Source organism: Podarcis raffonei, chromosome 4 (assembly GCF_027172205.1).
Source record: "Podarcis raffonei isolate rPodRaf1 chromosome 4, rPodRaf1.pri, whole genome shotgun sequence".
NCBI classification, from domain to species: domain Eukaryota; kingdom Metazoa; phylum Chordata; class Lepidosauria; order Squamata; family Lacertidae; genus Podarcis; species Podarcis raffonei.
This window is the reverse complement of record NC_070605.1, coordinates 59,400,314-59,420,598: the sequence shown is the minus strand read 5'-3', so window position 1 is coordinate 59,420,598 and position 20,285 is coordinate 59,400,314. Positions and strand designations below refer to the sequence as shown.

The following is a 20,285-nucleotide window of genomic DNA, read 5'->3' as shown; positions in this document are numbered from 1 at the left end:
CCCCTGCCCATACGGGCCAGTCATGTCCGACTCTGGGGTTGTGTGCTCATCTCGCTCTAGAGGCCGTGAGCCGGCGCCGTCGAAGACACTTCCGGGTCACATGGCCAGCGTGACGAAGCTGCAGCTGGCGAGTCAGCACCAGTGCAGCACACGGAAACGCCGTTTACCTTCCCGCTATGAAGCGGTCCCTATTTATCTACTTGCACTTAAGAGTGCTTTCGAACTGCTAGGTGGGCAGGAGCTGGGACCGAACGACGGGAGCTCACCCCGCTGCGGGGATTCGAACCGCCGACCATACGATCGGCAAGTCCTAGGCACTGAGGTTTTACCCACAGCGCCACCCGCGTCCCTATAGATCTAGTCCCTGACTAGATTACCCACAATTTATTTTGCCCCCTCTTAGTTGCCTTTTCGAAACTATGTAAAGCAGTTTTGGACACAGAACAGTCAAAATTACAGTGTTCAAATGAGAGTTCATTGCACTGGAAATCTTGAAGGATGGAATAGAAATGTTTTAAATGAAGAAACAAAATGTTTATCTTTTAGGAATTCCTAACACTGAATTTGCCTTTTGTCTGCTCCAATTCTAAAATTTCCAATGAGCACTCTACCAATCACTTCAAAATTGTTTCTTTAGTAAACTGTAAGCTCCTTGAGGCAGAGAACTGTATTATGTTATTTTGCCAAGTATCATACACAGTGATGATGCTATGCTGCTGATAATTATCATAGTCTTAATCTTCCAACTCTCCTAGTTTTGACTGTTGGATTTATCTGGCTTTTAAATGCTAATCTGCTGAAGTCTAATTACACTGGATTGTATAAATTTCAATTGATAGTGTATCATTTTCATTTTTTGGGAAACTACTTTGGGAGGCTGTATGTGTGAAAGGTGGCATATTAATGTTTAATAACATTTCCCCTAGGGACTAGTACAATCCCACATGTTCATTCTGAAGCAACAATGGTATTTAAATTCATCACTATGTTATTTTCCCCATGCTGCAATTTACTTTGCCCAGTGGATGGCACTCTTCTACTCTGTACTAAACTAGCGCCAAAATAAGTGTTACTACATACAGAATGCTGTGAAAAATCTGGATTTTTAAAGATTTGCAGATTAACATATACCATACTTCTGAAAAGCTACCTTTTATGAAACTACCTTTTATTCAAAACAGAGCTGAAAAAGGAATAGTGAATAAAAGACCCAAAATTTATTCCATGTGTTAGAATACATCCTAGTTTTCAGTTTGCTTATTATTTACTGAACTTGTACACCTTTCACCCAACAAGGGTTTAAAGACTGTTTAAAGCAAAATAAAAACAAATTAAAAGCAATCCAGTTAAAGCCAATAACAAAAAAACCACACAACATAAAAATCAACAGAACACAGTGGCAATTATGGAACATAAGACAGCAACTGAACTAACAAGTGTCTCAGCCTGCCTACAGGGCTCCAAAAGAGCCAAAATGCACATCTTGTGGAAGAACTTTCCTCTATTTGAGGGATCAGGTTGACAGAAAGCTGAACTTTCATTTTGTTGCTACATCTAAATTGACCCACTTAAACTTAGAGTCCTCATAGAAAAACAAAGCAGCAGCACCATTAACAGCTTCAACTGATCAATGTGGACCCCATCTGACTATATGGGTTGTATGTCCAGAACAATTACTTAGTAGTGCTGCAGCAGCTGGTGGAACCAAGCAATTTCAGTGCAACATCCACGTTTCCTTTACACAGCATCATAAAACAGATATTGCTTGATTCCTGAAATAATTTACATGCAGGTAAGCAATACAAGGTGGAATAACTCTTCAAAGCAAACTTTGGTGGTATGCATTTTCCCATTTTCAGGGAAGAACTTACATTCATATCAGCCTGCACACACTTTAAGACTGACAATGGAGGCTCATTGCATGTGCCTGCCTCCAACATGGACAGGACCTTATCTGTAGTGGTCCCATGTCTCTGGAATGCATTACCAACTACATTTCAGCACACACCATTCCCTCAGGTACTTGGGAAAGCATAAAAAACCCAACTTGCTTTTGTTGGATTTTTCTTGAGTTGCTTTTATTCTCCTGTTTACAATCTTGTTGAATGCTTTATTCTGCATTTTAGTATTTGGACTGGAAGTTCACCATCTTATTTGCTGACTTCTATTAACAGTTTTAATGTTAGATTTGTAGCATACTATACTTTAATTGTAAGCCACCTTGAGAGGGTTTTGCCCTTAAAGGGATTATATTAATATATAGATTGTATTGGAGCTATATTAAAAATAACTAAAATCCTCTTTACACTTAATTATTCCTTAACTACCTACACATCAAGCTCACACCATAATGCCAATTTTAAAGCAACAAGCTCCTCAAGAAAACTCCTACTCTGACCAACCTGAAAAATAACGTCCATGCTTTTGGTTTGCCTTGCTTCACTAGGCAGGTAGAACAGAAAAGCACCAAATCAAAAACATCAATTAAATTCTCCTCAAACCTGTTCTAAGAATCTTCCACAAAATCTACAATCACAAGAAAACTCTATTTCTCCTAAGATCATTGCACCCCATTTTGTCCTTTCATTTTATTCACTCCTCCCCCCATTAAACTCATTGCCACCCTTTGCTATACTATCAAATGCACCCAAACCATTTTTCAGATACACTAGATTTCATCCTTGAGTATATTAAACTACCCTTTCCCTGCCTCTCCCTTCTGTCGCCATAAACTCTGTGCCCTTGAAAGCTCTCTGCAACATTTTATGATCTATCATCTATTAATCTTTACTCATATACTTTTTGGCTTGAAAATATTCCCAATGTCAGACATCCTCAACTCTTGAAATGCTAGATAATTAAACTTTATAAAGGGTAAATAATTCTGGGAAACATAGCCACTGAAGGTGAAAAGCTTCTACCTATAACCTACAAATGTGTAAAAAGTGAGAGAAGAAACTCGTCAGACATTTTGTGTTGCTTTGTAAAGCACACACACACACACACACATGCACACACAGAAATTTGGAATATGAAGTTAGTGGGATTTCATTCAGATGGCTCAACCAGAAGAGTTAAGCAATACAACTTATTCATTCAATACAGAGTTATAGAATTCTCTGCCTCACATGTAATGCTAAAACCATGGGTTAGTGTTATAAGGGTGTGCTGCTGTGAGACTAAGGCTTATGCACTCTCTCCTTCCCTCTGCTCCTCATTGTGATGGTGCCAGGGATCTGCTTCCATTTCAAATTAACCAGAGTTTAGGATAACACCCAAATCCCAAACTGTGGTTCATAAAGTATGCTTTGGAGCTGGCTTCCTTTCACTAACCATAGTTAAATTTAACTGTAATTGGGTTTGAACACCATGAAAATGAAAGCTTCTGAACTCCTTCCTGGAGGAGGACGAGAGAGTGCACAAGGCTGGCTGTTGCACCTTGTCATAATGCTAATGCAAATGCAGCCAGTGTGTTTTTTTGGGTACTGGTTTACATGATTTTAAGAGGGGAGAGCAAATTCATGGGGATCTTTCAACAGCAGCTTATGAGAACAGCTGATATGGTGACACCAGTCACTAGTGTTACTGCTGCTTACCAGGATGGTTCAGAGGTGAGGCTGGGTCTGCATGGGGACACCAGCACAGCCAATCTGGTGCTCTTACCAGTGAACCGCAGAGCCCAGCCTTTTACACCACCCTGACCCTGCACAGTCTCGGGAAGCAGCAGCGACACTGGTGTCAAAGGGGCAGCTCTGTGGCACCATTCCACCCACTCTTTAGTTTAATGCAGTGTTCCACTAAATACCAGTTGTCACAGGACAGACAGGCAGGACTATGCCAGCTTCCTAAAAACATCTGACTAGTCACTATTGGAAACAGGATGCTGAAGCAGGCAGACCACTGGCCTAATCTAGCAGGGTTCTTATGTTCTTAATTTACATTTGCTAAATTTTGGCTGGACCTGGGCCTTTTATTCTTTTGCTATTTTTAATTTAAAAAGAAGTATGATGGACAACATATTGCCAGCAGCAGCGTGAGATAGCTGAGTGGTATAAACTGCTGAGACAGCACTGGTATGAAAACATTTTGTTCCACTCTGACTAGCAACAATGTAAATTAATCCCATCGGAAGTTCAAAATCATACCAGTCACCCTTTGGATTTTTAACCCAAATGCATTTTAGTCCACTTTCATACTTTAACATGCATGAAGTTGGTTATAAAAACATACACTATATGTGCAGTATTTGTGTGTGTATGTTAGTACACACACACACAAATGTTGGATATTTAAGCATCTAATATTAGTCATTTATGCCCCCCCAATCTCCCTAACGATTTAATTAAAATAAGAATACATACCTGGCTACAGCTTCACTGTACACAAAGCCAGCATCTGCTCTCTTTACAATTTCAAAGCAGAGGTCTGCACCATCCATACTGCAGGTTAAAAAAGTAAGAAAAATGTGATTGTAGAACAGGAAATAGAAATGAAATAATGATAACGCTCCAATTTTACACTTTTGAAAGTATTCTAAAGAATCTCACACATTACACTAACCAAAATCTTAGACACAATTTTTTTATTTTTAATGACCAACAATATTTGAAGTCTTAACCATCTTTCTTATTGCAAGCTCAGTGCAGCTCAAAACGTAATAGAGTTGGGAAGAATGGTCTCAAGCATGAACAGCTATCAGTATTTCTAGATGCTTATGGGTACAGTTGGAAACAAAGTTAACTAAAATACCGTATTTTTCGCCCTATAGGATGCACTGGCCCATAGGACGCACCTAGATTTTGGGGGGAGGGAAATAAAGGGGGGAAAAATATTGCCCCCCCACAGGCGCGGGGCTGGGGCTGGGGCGGGGGAAGCCCGAGCTTCCCCCGACCCTAGCCCCCAGAACGGGTCCCAGAGCGATGTCCTTCAGCTCTCTATATTGGACAAACAGGCCAAACCTTACGCCAAAGAATAAACAGACATAAATCGGACATCAAGAATCGCAAGACAGAGAAACCAGTAGGAGAACACTTCAATCTCCCAGGACATTCTATACAAGATCTCAAAGTAGCTGTTATACTACAAAGGAATTTCAGAAATAGACTGGAAAGAGAAGCTGCTGAATTGCAACTCATTACCAAACTTAAAACCATGGAGAGACCTGGTCTGAACAAAGACATTGGATTCTTATCTCATTATACATGACAAAGCCATTTTTCACCTTCTCACCCCTTGCTTTTTCCTGTAAGACCTATTGCAGTCGTTAAGAGTCGTCAACAGGCTCATCACAGCTATCTGCCAATCACCCATTCCCACCACCCTTCTGAGTAATACCCCTCCCCACCTTCTCACTATATAGAAGGATCTGGCAACTTCTGTTTCAGTGTATCTGAAGAAGTGTGCATGCACACGAAAGCTCATACCAAGAACTAACTTAGTTGGTCTTTAAGGTGCTACTGGAAGGAAAAAAATTTTTTAGTTTGGAACATGGTGATGTAATAAATGTTTTGCCAGTAGATGGAGACAAACTCCTAACTAAATGATGTGCCATTTAGTTAACCAGCCACATGAGAATCTTAAAGTGCTTCACAAAAATAAGAAAGTGCACTTTTACAATGTGTCCAAGGACCAGACACTGTAATAAGATTTTAATATTTCCCCTTTCCGTTTCCCTTCCTCATAGATGTCTGATCAGGGTAAGAAAAAGTAAGCAACTGCTAGTGAAACTGTAATTATAATCACTGGATTAAAAAATTCATGCTTTAATAGCATCTAACATTACACAGTAAATCATTGCCTGTATATGATGGCAATCCATTAAATTAAAAAAAAATGTTAAGGAAAGTAACTGTGCAATGCCCAATCTGCATTAAAGTAAAGAAATGCTACTATCTGCATAAGTCTTTTAAATAAATAATGATATATTAATATATAACTCTAGATAAATATATTGTCTGGAATCCAAATACTATGTGAGTGATAACCATTTCCAAGCATGCTGGCTATAGTGAGAACTAGATGCTTCAATATTGCATCATGCATAGCTTCTAAGGTTCTCTCAGGTGATTCTTCTGCAAGCATTAAAGGATACAGAAGGAGGGAAGAGCAGAAAAGCATGTGGATATAAGCAACACAGTTTAATAAAACAAGCAAGCAAGCAAGCAAACAAACAAACATTTGCGATCCCATCCCCTCAGAAAAATCCAACTAAGACAAGCATGTTTATGTCCTACTAATTTAGAAAAGAGTTTATCATTTGCTTAGTTTTCTTGTGTTAACATCCACGAGACTTGCTCAAATTTGGCTGGACCTTTCTTATGTCGTAAACATTAAGGTTTTGCTTTGTTAGAATGTGTGCATTACAATTATAGTTCAGTATATTAATGACGTTCCATTTTCTTCATGATACTTTTTATTATATATAGGACAAGTAGCTTGGAAGGAACCGTTTGCAACTATTTGAATCCAATTTTAAAATTATGAAAGGTTAACTACCACCTAATCTAATGTCAGTTACAGAAAGGTAGCCGTGTTGGTCTGCCATAGTCAAAACAAAAAAATTTTTTCCTTCCAGTAGCACCTTAAAGACCAACTAAGTTAGTTCTTGGTATGAGCTTTCGTGTGCATGCACACTTCTTCAGATACACTGAAACAGAAGTTGCCAGATCCTTCTATATAGTGAGAAGGTGGGGAGGGGTATTACTCAGAAGGGTGGTGGGAATGGGTGATTGGCAGATAGCTGTGATGAGCCTGTTGACGACTCTTAATGACTGCAATAGGTCTTACAGGAAAAAGCAAGGGGTGAGAAGGTGAAAAATGGCTTTGTCATGTATAATGAGATAAGAATCCAATGTCTTTGTTCAGACCAGGTCTAATGTGTTATTAGTTAGTGCTAATCTAATGTGTTAGCCTATTTTGGTTGGCTTTAAGTGCATGCTTGACCATATGAGCAAAACATATGAAGAGTGTGTATGGAATATATAAATGTAAAACTTACAATTCGAAAACCATATATAGCATTCCATCGGAACTGTAGGTCTCCAAAAGTTCAACAATATGAGGGTGCTTCAACATGTGACAGATACTGGCTTCTCTTTTCAGATCTGTTGAGAGACAGTCATTGCTGTATAATTTGTACTGATAACAGAACACACACAAATGATGCACAGCCATTTGAATACTTAACCAAGGTACTGGATTAATTTCTGAATCATTTTCAAGAGTTTAAATAGGTTTGGCATGTTGAACTCTCTCCTTATAGCTGAAGTATTAATGCAACATTTTATAGATATACATATTTTATATATAATGGTATAAAATCAAGATGATTAATTAGACACACAGTAAAGAACAACCCTGCAAATATAAATGAAGACTCATGTGCAGTTATAAAATGCAATGGAAGGGCATTTAACATATGTGTGACAAGATCTGTAAAGGTTATGTAAACACCTGAATCTCATCATGAGGATCCCAACCAATCAGTTCCAGGCCTGGCAGAGTGCACGTCCTTAGAAAGCAACAGGCATATGAATAGGACACCATTTAGTAGGTTGCAGAGTGTAGTTCTTTTCAAATTACAAATGGATAGACACAATCACAAACCTAGTATTCACTGTCACCCTACTCCAACTGCTAAACTTATCTAGCAGTCATTTCCAACAACCTCTGCCTCCAATGTTCCTGCAGAACTGACATTTTGAAAATATATGCATCAGACACTTCCCGTTAAGTGGTAAGTTCATCAAACGCATGTTGAAGTTAAGTAAACTGTCAGTTCCTGTATGCATTTTCATGTGTACCCAACTAGCTATTCATGTGCACTATCTTTCTGACTATCATAATATGGGATCTGGTGCTCCCTACAATCCTCAGACCTACTAGTTTCCCTCGCATGATGGGAAGGCAACCTATATTGAATATATATGACGCTGCAACCTGGACCATAAGTCTAAGTGTCTGAGTCACAAAAAGGGGGGCAGTCAGACCAGACCATGAGTATTGCATTACAATTCTTCAATTGCCAAGATGCTTTGATACAGAAGCAGGTTTTGCAACATAGAAGTGTGGGCTCTCAGTTTCAGCTCCAGGAGGTCAATGTAGGAACAGGATGATGTCACAATAAAGGCAGTGCCATACTAGGCATCCCCAGTTGCTGAGGGCAACAGGACATGGGTCCACAGATGACTGCTACTGCCAAATGAAGAATTACCCCTCCAAGGTCCCTGTTTTTTAACCAAGCCTTCCAAGGCTGCAGTCAATCCACTTGCTTCCTCCGGAAAGCTTGTGCTAGACAAAGACATGTGTCCACACAACACAATATTTTCTTGTAGCACCAAAATCATATAATAGTTTGTGAAGTTTGACTGGCCCAGCAATGGTACAGGAAAGACTGAGCTACTGCCTGACAAGTCTCCATATCTGCTTAGCCACCCAACAGCTTGCAGTTGTCCCTATGTTGGCCTAAAGGTGATTTTCTAGGTTAAAACCTGCTACTTGTCCTTTGAATTACACCTTGACTATGATTTCAGCAAACCAGACCTGACACCAAGCGCAGGAATCAGACTTCATTAGCAATTCTAAGTCAAATCAAGGAAGATTAAAGGAAACAAAAACAAAAAACAAAACAAAAAAAGCCTTTCATACTGTATGAATTACATTTTGCAAGCTTGATTTCAAATCATTTTCTATATAGCAGAAGTACATTCCATGTAACTGTGCCTTGGTAGTAAACATTATTTCACAGGAGATAATTCTAAGAAGAATCAGATTTTTTAAATCCCATCAACCTGAAATCCAAACAATAGCCAATTGTAGGAAAAAATGTTTCCAAGAGCCAAACATTTCTGAAATTAACTTATCTCTGTTCTAAAGGAGCATGATAGAGACAGCATTTTTTTATTTTATTGCATGTCCTACATTAAGAACCACTGAATGAACTGATCTCCATCTTCTGGAAAAGCAGTATCAAGGATTTTTTAATCACTGTTCTGTATATTCTGAGAGGAAAATAACTAGTTTCAGTTAACAAGCAGACACAATGGGAAATGTTTTCACACAGCTGAACTCTCAGCATGCATAAAGAACACTACGGTAAGTAAAAAAGGACATTCCTCTTGCCTTGAATAAAGCACAAAGCTACATATACTGAAGTATTTAATGACAGACAATTAATTCTCTTCTATTTATCACAGGGACATTTAGCAGCAGGTCATTGTTAAGGTGGCCCAGGTATCCATTCCTCCCCCCCCCCCAATATATTTTTCTTTTCTTTCTTTGCTACAGGGCAGCTGGACACATTGCAAACTACACTGCTGGTGAGACCCCAGCTGTCTACCACCTTCATTTGGAGAGGGCCCATTCCAACATATTGGGCCCAGAAAACCCTGTTGGCACACCACAGATCAGAGTAAGTCCCAACAGTAGGAGCCAGAGTGTGCTGTTCCCCGCCCCCCTGAAATCTTAAATGTACATCTGGCACCTAACATTATGCCTAACAGCAGAAAGCAAGCTTCCATTCTATAGCACTTCAACTGATGGGCAGTAAAGTCCAAACCTCAGGTGGTTTAAAGTACCATACAGCTCTCTTTGCAAGTCCTGCATGGTGCTTTGAAGTCTCTACACTTTGGGACTTAAAGCATCCAATTACCCAATGTCATTGTGAAGTCAAGTGATTGACAGGCAGGCAACCCTGCCCACTTGTCAAATTTGGCCCATGAGGCTAAGATCTGATGATGATCTAGTCCAGGGTGGTCCAGCCCAATAGTCCTTATTTTGACGGTCTTTGGAAGCCATTCAGAAGAGAAGTAGCTGTGAGGCGTGAGTGAGTCCCTATCTTTCCAAACAACCAAATGCCTCTGCCACCACCCCCACCTTAGGGAACCAGGGGATGGAGCATCTCTCTATGTTACGCAGGTGTGCTAATGAGCAAATCACTACAGCCTGTGAAGCACGACATTTGCCCTCTTCCTCCTTTATGGCACGGAACTGTACAACAACCAAAGTTCCCTGTTTATCACTCGTACCACGGGTTATTTTGCTCGTTGCTATGTGACTGGTGGTTTCTTGGTGGTTTTCATCCTCGAACCAAGGGTAGCTCAGGTAAGCAGAGGTGAGAGCAGGCTGATGAACTGCAGATCAAAGTTTGGAGTATGACGTCCATACTTTTCAGAGACAGCCTTTGGGCTGGGAAGCAGGGGAATGGATGTCATGGGCTGCCTGCTCTCTTCATCCTTCTGCTGCTTGGGCTCTGGTGCTCTTGCTCATTCCCATTCCAGGGGCCCTAGTTGTGCTATGTGTGCCTAAGCATAGCCACCTTGTGTCCTTCAGAGCCACAAGGGTCAGTTGACAGCATGGCTTAAAAAAAAAGCAGCAGGCAAGTAGGCAGTTTGTGCTCACACAGATTTTTCCGGCTGCTTTTCGATCATAGATGGATGAAGCTTTTGTTAAGGGCACGTGGGATGCAATCTCAGCTTATTATAGAGTAAGACCCATTGGAATAAATAGGACTTACTCTTGAGTAACTGCACACAAGCTTATGACCAGGATGGGGAATCTATGATCCTCCAAATGTTGTTGGTCTGCTATCCCTTCCTATTGTTTGTGCTTATTGTGGATGATGGGAGGTTGAGGTCAGCAGCATCTGGAGGGCCACAGAGGGGTGGATGAGGGAAGAGGGTGGGCTGCAGGCTGCACTGTCCCATAGCATGCTTGTGGGGTGGGGGGGGCGGTGTACGGGTGAAGTTAACAGCAGTGGCAGCGGTTGGTTCTCCTTCTGCTCCTTCCTCCCAGCCTTCCCATAATGCTCATATGTTCTGCGGTGGCACCAGTGGTCCTGTGAGGAGGGGAGGGCAGGGAGGCAGAGCATAGCCTTCTAAAATAATTTGTGCATTAAATTTTGTTTAATAAATAAATACATTAAAGCTTTTAATTTGGTATATTAAATAATATGAACTATATTGTGAACACTTTAATTTACGATATGGAAATTTAATTTGGTGTGTGGCCCACACGTTCTGTACTGAAGTAGTCTTGCAATTTCACTTGGTCTGAGAGGCTGGACCACCCAGATCTAGGCCATGGAGCCAAAAAGGTTCCTTAATGTGGTCTAGTTAGTATGTGCTGTACAGTGGTACCTCGGGTTACAGACACTTCAGGTTACAGACTCCGCTAACCCAGAAATAGTACCTCGGGTTAAGAACTTTGCTTCAGGATGAGAACAGAAATCGGGCAGCGGCGGCGCAGCAGCGGGAGGCCCCATTAGCTAAAGTGGTGCTTCAGGTTAAGAACAGTTTCAGGTTAAGAACGGGCCTCCAGAACGAATTAAGTTCTTAACCCGAGGTACCACTGTATTCAATATAGGGCCAAGAATATCGTTCTGCTGTGCAAAGAGACATCCTTCCACTGACAGAATCATCTCCCCCTCTCGTCCCTCTGTGCCCCCTAAATCTGTTCTGGGAATTCCCCAACCCCCCCCAGAGCATATTTGGGGTGAGCATGAGGGAAGAGGAGAAATGTCATGCTATTTTGAATACCACACTATTTTCTGATAAGCTGAAGATTATTTTATAGGAGTGAGACGCTATCAGAATCAGCTGACATGATTTGCACAGGATAGATAGGAAATTTAAAGTATTTAAAGGCTGACATGCTATAGCATGCAAACACACAGAACTGTGCTTGAGGACAATGAATATGTATGGTTTGTTGGCCTTAAAAGATACTGTAGTTTCTTTTTAGGCAATTACTAGAATTTAACCAGTAAGGCATGGGGGGGGGGGACATGAGCATAGGTCTTTACATAATTAGACACTCTTTTGCATAGAGAATTCTACAAATATAACTTCTGACTCACCACACCCTACTAATAACAAAAGGCCAAATTACTGAGCAGTGCATTTTTACTCACAGCTAATCAAAGCCTTTCAGAAGCAAAGATGGACAATAAAATAGCTAGAAATTTCAACTCCAAGACATAGGTTACTTCAAAATACAGTGGAAAATAGCTATTTTGTAAAGGAACACAACCACAAGAGAACAATAAAAATAAGAGGTACTATTCAGATAAAAGTACAGCATGTTTAATTCTGACTGAAATAGAATCAAACTTAAAATCTGCTTAATTGGATTGTGCCCAAGGACATTTAAAATTTCACTACTGAAGTTTCACAGATATTCACTTATCTGAGGGAAGTGGGGGGGGGGAGAATAAATGTCCAGATTTGGAAATAAAATATTACTTTTCATAACGTAGCAATCCAATTCATCTGACTGAATGGACATCTTTTTAAAAGGAGAGGGGAAGATCATGTGCATCAAGAGTATGATAATCCGTCTCCCCCCTACCTGCTTGAGTTCCTTGTTACAGCTGACTCTAAAGACAACCCTACAACTACAAACATATAGGAAAATACCAGGCGCAATTTCTTTAGCGCAGAGCAATCTGACCAAGGGAGGTAGTAGTTGTTAATTTCTACAAAACATTAATGCTCTTGGGCACAATATGGTAAAGCAGTTTTAAGTTCAGATTCTAATTCAAGCATCCTCCCAGAGACCACTGAATTGGGCTTTTAAAAGTTTTTAAAACTCTGGAGCATTTAAGTAGTAAACTGGGGACACTCTTTAAAAGAATTGCTTGTGCATGAAGATACTGCATTCATGGATTAAAGCTAAAAGATAGGAAGACTGAAATTCCATGTACCCAGAGGGAACTTTAGATTCCTTCCTTAAACAGCTGCTCCTGTTTTTCCCTTCCTTCATTCACCAAAGGAGGACACTTTCAAAACCAAAAGCATGGCATGGGGCTTGAGCTTCATTAAAAAAAAACCAAACAAAAAACCAAAGAGTGAAAAAAGCTCTACTGGGCATACTCACAATTTTCACTCAGCTAACTGACTATTAATTTCACTTTGCAGGAGTGACACTTGGCAGTTAAACCATTATCTATACTGTACAGAGATCATAATTCAGATTAAATCAAGAGGTTGTATTTGACACAGAATCATTCAGCGTTTTACAGCAACTTTTCAGAGAGCTCTTAAATTAAACTAAACTTCTAATTCACTTAATACTTCTAATTCAACCGCACCAATTAATGATAATGTTTCTAATTTTTAGGTGATAAGCACCACTATGCCTGATTCTTCAGAGTGGGCATAATCTAGATCACCCAAAGGACAGCGCCTGAACATGGAGGGATCTCCATGGGACTTAATTGGAGCCATAATTTCTCACATTGATGATGCACACACAGGAAGTCTGTATTTGTTTCCCACATTCCTATCCAGCCTCCCTCTCTATCTCTAGGAGGTGTACACAGGTCTTCCATTGCTCATAATGCACATACAAATCACCCATACACTTGGGTAAAGAAACACGTTCTATGATAATCCCTCCATGTGCATGGATCAAGCCCAGTACTGTTTATAACTACTGTAGTCTAAAACTGTAAGATATGGCTATGTCTGCAAGCTTTTCTGATTCCTTCAACATCCTAGATGTGTGACAGAAAAGAAGTTTGTTGTATAAAATTGGTCCAGGTTTTTTCAAAAACACACCCACAAAGCTTAGATTTGAGAAATCATCCAAACAAACCATTATCCTATGCAGACATTTAATTAAGTGCAAATTTCTTACCTCCTTTCATGTACATATTTAGCCATTCCCTGAATATCATCTCTAGTTCCTATTCCTAGACAAGGTCTTGAAGTTAATTTATATTTGGGTTTATCGTTCACACCTGCAATGAGTTACTGTCACCATTGATACAGTGTAATGTATTCATAAAAACCTTATTGCCAACATGCTCAGGATTTTATCTTATTTTACTGCCACTATGGTAGCTTTTATCACTTGACCAGCAGATATTTCTTATTGTTACCACCCTCTATAAAAATTAGTACTACAATCTTATTGTAATTGTAAAATAATATAGTTGAGCATTTCCTGAATTTGAAATCAATATTTAACACCAGTGGTTCTTAAACTTTTTTCTGGGCCACACTTTCAGAATAAAAATTTGCTCACACCACACTGATCTTTTTATTAGTAGGAAATACATTGGAAAACAAAAAGAAACAACTCCTAGCAGTACTTGATTTATAACATAAAACACAACTACTTTATAATATGATCACAGGACATCCAGAAAGTATAAAACAATGCATCTACATGAGAAAATGAATAATTCCCAAAATATAATTATAAACGAGCCTCTTACATATGTGCCTTAAATATGTATACGAACTTAAGGAGAAGTGTGGGCTTGCTTTTGCTAGGTAATCTCATTTATATCAGGTCTAATTTGAGACAGACAAACTCTCATCAACATTAAGAAGCCATTCTCTTTTCTGATCTTTCATATTTGTCAGAGTTAAAAATCCCTGTTCACCACAATATGGCATGGAGAACTGTAGAATAGCCAAAGCTCTTGAAGAGAGGCATGGATACTGTTTCTGGTTGTACAGTATATCCCAAAATAATTATTTTGATACTGTACTATACTATACAGTCATACCTCATATTACATCTGCTTCATGTTACGTTCTTTCAGGTTATGTCCCGCGGCGACCTGGAAGTACCGGAAAGGGTTACTTCCGGGTTTCGCCGCTCGTGCATGTGCAGAAACGGCGAATTACAAACCGCGCGTGCACAGACGCGCCGCTGCGGGTTGTGCTCTTTTCATGTTGCAAACAGGCCTCCGGAATGGATCCTGTTCACAACCAGAGGTACCACTGTAGTACACTGAAATATCCCGGAATAACTGAACCATGCTTCCTCAATTTCTACAACTTCCACTCAGCTTTGTGCCCAGGCAATAGTCATAGTTCCCCCTGTGCACATCCACATTAATTCATTCCTAACCACTTCCCCACCCCCTTTGGTTCACATATGGCAATCACTGCACTTTGTCAAGGGGCCAACTGAACATGTATCTTTCCCTGTCTCCTTCTCCCTCTGTCTCCACATATTGATTAGCAATCAATTCTGTTGCAATTCTTTCTATTACAATTCTTTCTGGACTGTTTTGCCTCCTTCCAAATGTCATTGGTAAAAGGCACATGGTTCTTTAAATGGCCATGTTGATAACATTATAAAGACCAGTTCGTTGCTAGGCATTCTTTGGATTTAGCAGCATGGCAGGCACAGTAGGTACTTATCAGTGTTGCAATAATGGCAAGAGATGTGGGGAGAAAAGAGTATTGGTGTGATGGTTGAAATTGTCACAGTAACTGAAACCTGCTTTCAAAGTGATTTTCTCCTCTAAAACTTATGGGTAAGACATTTGAGGGGATTTGTCACAAGTGGTCACAGATGCTCAATACCAGTCTACTGACAGTCCCCACAGTCTACTCAGCTGCCTAGGCTAGCAAAGATGCTGAAAAGGTGGTTGTGGATGCCCTGAGGTATTTGTATATGTGAATCATTTTTATACTACAGTATCTGAAAGCTTATTTTTTAAAACCCCAAATAGTATCTGTATACTTTTATATGACACAAACAATACTAATACTCTAACTGATTCTGCCATCACATATACATATAATACCCAGTAGATTCTGCTACTTCCTGGAACACTGAGAAAGTGTCAATGGACTGTATTTGAAGTGATAAATTACAACACTACCAAGACTGATGACACAGAACCAAATACCATGAATACTAATATTTGCTTCAATAGAATTTTGCATATACTAGATTTGCTAGTTGTCAGAATTCATTACAAGGCATTTAATACAATTTTTGTTCCATTACAAGATACCTGCATTACATGGACACTTTGATAATTTCCCTCCTCTCGTTTATGTGTTATGCATATATGGAAAGTGACTGCTTCACCATTAAGAAGGATCAATGAAATAATACTCATTTTCCCCCATGAAGCATCAATTTCTTAGGTAATTGTATTTTAAAAGCAAAAACCTACTAGGCCTTTTTATTTTTCAAAATGTGATACGGGGGATATGATTTATACCACAATCATTAATAGCAACAGCATTGTGAATCTGAATGAGATGGATTCTGTGCACATTTACTTTGAAGTAAGTTCTAGTAGAATCAGTAGAACTTCTGAGAAAACATTACTATGGCCAGGCTCTAAGATTCCTTTTGCTAAAGGACATTATTTAATATTTGTTCATCTGTATTCTTATAATGTGCATAAAATCAAATGTAGTGCCGATGATTAAAAACAGTAGGCTCTATTTATATTTGTCTCTAAAAACTTTCTTCATTCCAAGCCAGTGTGATGTAGTCAGAGAGCTGGACTAAGACTTGAGAGACCAGGGTTCCAATTTCCACTGAGTGACCTTGAGCTAGTCACTAACTCTCAGCCTGACCTATCTCACAAAGTTATTGTGATGATAAAATGGAGAGAGGGGGAATGCGGTGTGCTGCCTTGACTTCTGTGGGATATAAATGTAATACATAAATTAAGAATGCTTGTTGCTAGTAATATTTCATAAACCATTGTCCAGTTTAGGAGCTTCTCTCATCTTCTTTGCTTCCACTATTGCTTCCGTCTTTCTAGTGGAGAAGCAGATGCATCTTTGTTACAGTCCACTGTTGCTTCCTCAGTAGAAAAGGGTGGGGGAATGTGAATGAACATGTATATGAATGCCTGGCATGTGATTAAAGAACAATGGCTGTGCATGAACATAGCTGTATGTGTTGGAGCAGACAGATAAAAAAAATAAAGTTATATATGTGGGCACATGTAGTTTTGAAGTGAAGTCTTCCATCTGTCAAAATTAGCAATGCCCTAGTTCAAAACAAGTGCTCTCCAACCTTGACTTAAAGCTAGAATAATTCAAGAAGATGACCACCTCTCCTCTTATCACTGAACAAAATTAATCACTGATTCCTCCTATCCTCCCAACAGGAAACAGATGCAGCTGGTGCAAAAAGATACATTTACATGGGCAGTTTTTATGTTTTCCTGATTTGTGATTCCTGTCATCTCCATATAATCAGAAGACTGGGAAGCTGTCTCAGAAAAAGGTGCCAAAATGTGATATTTGACCTTGAGAGATGCATCCTCATAAGTAATTCAAATAAGGCAGGAAATGGGTGTGGATGGAAAGCAACATAATTAAAAGGCAGAGCAAGGAGCTCTATAGCTCTGCCTGCTCTGAACACATGTGCTAGGAATCACTGAGTTGGAAGGGGTGTCGGATGTAATCGAGTCTGAAATCCTGCTTAGTGAAGGAACTACAATGCAGGTTGCAACTACAACATCCCTGATAGGTGGCAATCTAGCCTATGCTTAAAGACCTTAAGCAACTGAGAGCCCACCACTTCCTGAGGCAATCTGCTCAATAGATGAGCAACTTGTACTGTTAAGGAAGTTTTCCTATTGTTTTGCTGAAAGTTATTTGCCTGCAATTTGATTCTGGTCCTGCACCCTTGAGCAATGGAAAACAAGTGCACTCCATCTTCTGCACAACAGCTCATCAAATATTTGAAGACAGCTAATAATGTTAGCCAAAATGAAAGGGTAGCCAGCATGGTCTCCTCCAGATGTTTTAAATTACAATGCCCATCATTCTCTACCATTGGCCATGCTGACTGGAGCTCATGAGAGCTGAAGTCCAAAATATTTGGAGTGCATCATGTTGGCTACCCTTTTGGAACAGATAAGGCATGAAACCATGCACTCAATGGCACAACTTTACACTGGCCCAGATCTTGTACAAACGATTTCTCTCCAATTAAAATGAATTGAAGGAGAAACTTACAAATAGCTACTTCCACAGTGGCAACTCATGTTGCCATGAATGTGCACAGGAATGGTGTATCTCAGTACCTTTTCACAGCTCACCACCAGTATATGTGAACGCGACATGGAAAGATGACAGTAGGGCATGTGACATAGGGTTACATCCTTCTGGATCCATGTCATGTACCCATATTGCACACAAGGGTGACAGGAACTATTTGTAAGAAAAGGGAGAACTTTCTCCAAAACACATATAGGAATGTAAGCAATTTGCGAAAACTTTTCTTACTAGATCTCTAACCAGTACCTTGCCTCGGGACTCTAGACCCAAATACCCAACAAGAGCCACCACTTCACTGCAACAAACTGGTGGGTGTCAGAACAGAGCAGTCCACATAGACAAGAAAGGGGAAGGGCAAACATTTGTTGCAAACTGTGACAGTCTTCCATGTCTGCTCTCCAACCCCTTTGACATATGCATAGCCTAGATCTTGTCTGAACTGTATTTCTACAGCATACTCTCCCCCCAACCCCAGCACAACAGTGAGAACCAGTGTCTTCTACACAGTGGAAGCACACAGCCCCATGTGGAGTTAAGCACTCTGCTGACAAAAGCCAGGTATTCTGCTCCAACCATCAGCATTGCTGGCCCAACTCATGAGAAGGCTGCCCTGTAGGATCGCAGACACATGGAGCAAAACAAGCTGTCACCACATATACAGAGTCCTGAAACTCCCAGAGGGAAAGGGATTCACAATCAATGAAATCTACCCCTCTCCCCATGGGGTGGGGTGGTGACTGAAGCATGGGCAATAGTTGAACACTAAGGTGGCACCAGTCATTCTTCCTTCCACACTCCTTCTCAGCAGACTCCTCTCCAACAGGTACTATCATTGGGGCCAAGGAACTGCCCATCTCATGCAAACCATGAGGAAGACTCACCCTCATCTTCTTCAACACTGACTATGACCAGCACACTACTAGATGTTTCCTGTGAGGCTGCAAACCAAGCAGGGGTCCTACGTCCTGGCAAGCTCTGTGGTAGTCTGTCAGACAACATATGATTTGCCTCTAGCATAGACACTAAGCAATGAGGCTTAGTACACTTTCTTTACTTTCCTCTGTCATGCAAATGCCAAAGGAAGTGACTGCCTCGCCATGCCACATATGCTTTTCCTACTGTTTGCTGGGGTTGTAGACAGAACATGTTGGGAACATCCACAGCAAGCAAACCCTAGACAGGAAGTGGAGCAACAACAGGAGAGGGGGAAACACATCCCAGAAAGACCCTGTCCCCCTCCCCAGACAACAGGTATGAGGAAGGTAGGCCAACGAGGAGGCTTGGTGGGTCTAATTAAGCCTATGGTCTGGAGGTTTTACACCACTGGAACAGAGCTGGATTCCCTCCTCTTTGCCTGTTTAACACTGGCAGGATTTAAACAAATATATTTACATATTTGCAAGCTACTGTCTCGTAATAAAAACTGATACCATAGATCTATACAAGCAATATTAAATATATAATATGTTAAATACTTTTTTAAAAAATCCTGAATATTGCTTCTGCTTTATAGACTCCAGAAGAACAAAACTCCAGTATACATGGCATCAGCAGATAAAAAGTATATGTAGATTATAAATCCACTTGTATAACTGTGTAAAATATGCAAACATTTTTTTAAGAACTCAAGAAGAACCCTGCTAAATCAGACCAAAGTTTCATCCAGTCAAGCGTCTTGTTTTACTTAGTGGCCAAACAGATGCTTCCAGAAAGCCTACAAGCAGGGCATAAAGACAACAGTACTCCTTCACTCTTGATCTCCAGCTATTGGCATTCATGGCAGATTGTGCATCTCATGCTCCATATAACCATCATGACTAGTCACCACAGACAGACGTATCCACAATACTGTAAAGGTAAACCAGCAGCCATCACTACATATTGTGGTAGCAAATTCCATAAATTAACTATGTGATTTTTGTAGTAGTAATTTAATCTGTCCAGAATCTATTGCTAATTATTCCATTGGGTGACCCAAAGCTCTAATATTATGGGAAAACTAGAAAGAATGCTGGATTCTCTTTCTATGTGCAATGAATAATTTTATAAATTGTTAGAATGCCCCCCATCATTTTTTTAAAAACACTTCAATCTTCCCTCACAAGGTGCTCCAACTACCTGATAATTCTAGCTGTACTTTTCTTTATCTTTTCCAGGTCAATAATATCCTGACTGAGATGGGTTGACCAGAACTATACACAGGATTCCAAATGTGGCTTCACTGTAGATATATAGACATTAAATGTCAGCTGTTTTATTTTCGTCTCCTTTCTAATTATTTCCAGCATTTGCCTTTGTCATTGGTGCTGCACACTGTTGAAGTTTACATTGAGCCCCTGGATCACAGAAATAGCAAAAGGAGACTAGAGATTTGAACATAGAATTGAAGAATTGGAAGGGACCCTGAGAATCATCTAGTCCAATCCTCTGCAATGTAGGAATATACAGCTGTCCCATACAGGGATCAAACCTGCAACCTTGGCATTAATAGCACCACATTCTAACCAA

General features: G+C 40.1%; 1 protein-coding gene and 1 long non-coding RNA gene across 12 annotated transcripts in view; one reads left to right on the top strand and one right to left on the bottom strand.

Moving 5' to 3' along the window:
* The window catches only part of CASK (calcium/calmodulin dependent serine protein kinase), a 127,027-nt gene that overhangs the window by 71,121 nt on the left and 35,621 nt on the right, over positions 1-20,285 (bottom strand). For all 11 annotated transcript variants that reach the window (XM_053386883.1, XM_053386882.1, XM_053386886.1 and 8 more), the window contains 2 exons: positions 6,998-7,103; positions 4,362-4,439 (listed from right to left, as the gene is read on the bottom strand). In XM_053386883.1, the coding sequence (XP_053242858.1) occupies positions 4,362-4,439; positions 6,998-7,103 (184 nt within the window). The remainder of the gene's footprint in view (positions 1-4,361; positions 4,440-6,997; positions 7,104-20,285) is intronic.
* Positions 8,185-20,034, top strand: LOC128413084 (uncharacterized). Its single transcript, XR_008330229.1, has 3 exons — positions 8,185-9,093; positions 9,286-9,409; positions 19,934-20,034. It is a non-coding gene; the product is annotated as an uncharacterized LOC128413084 (long non-coding RNA).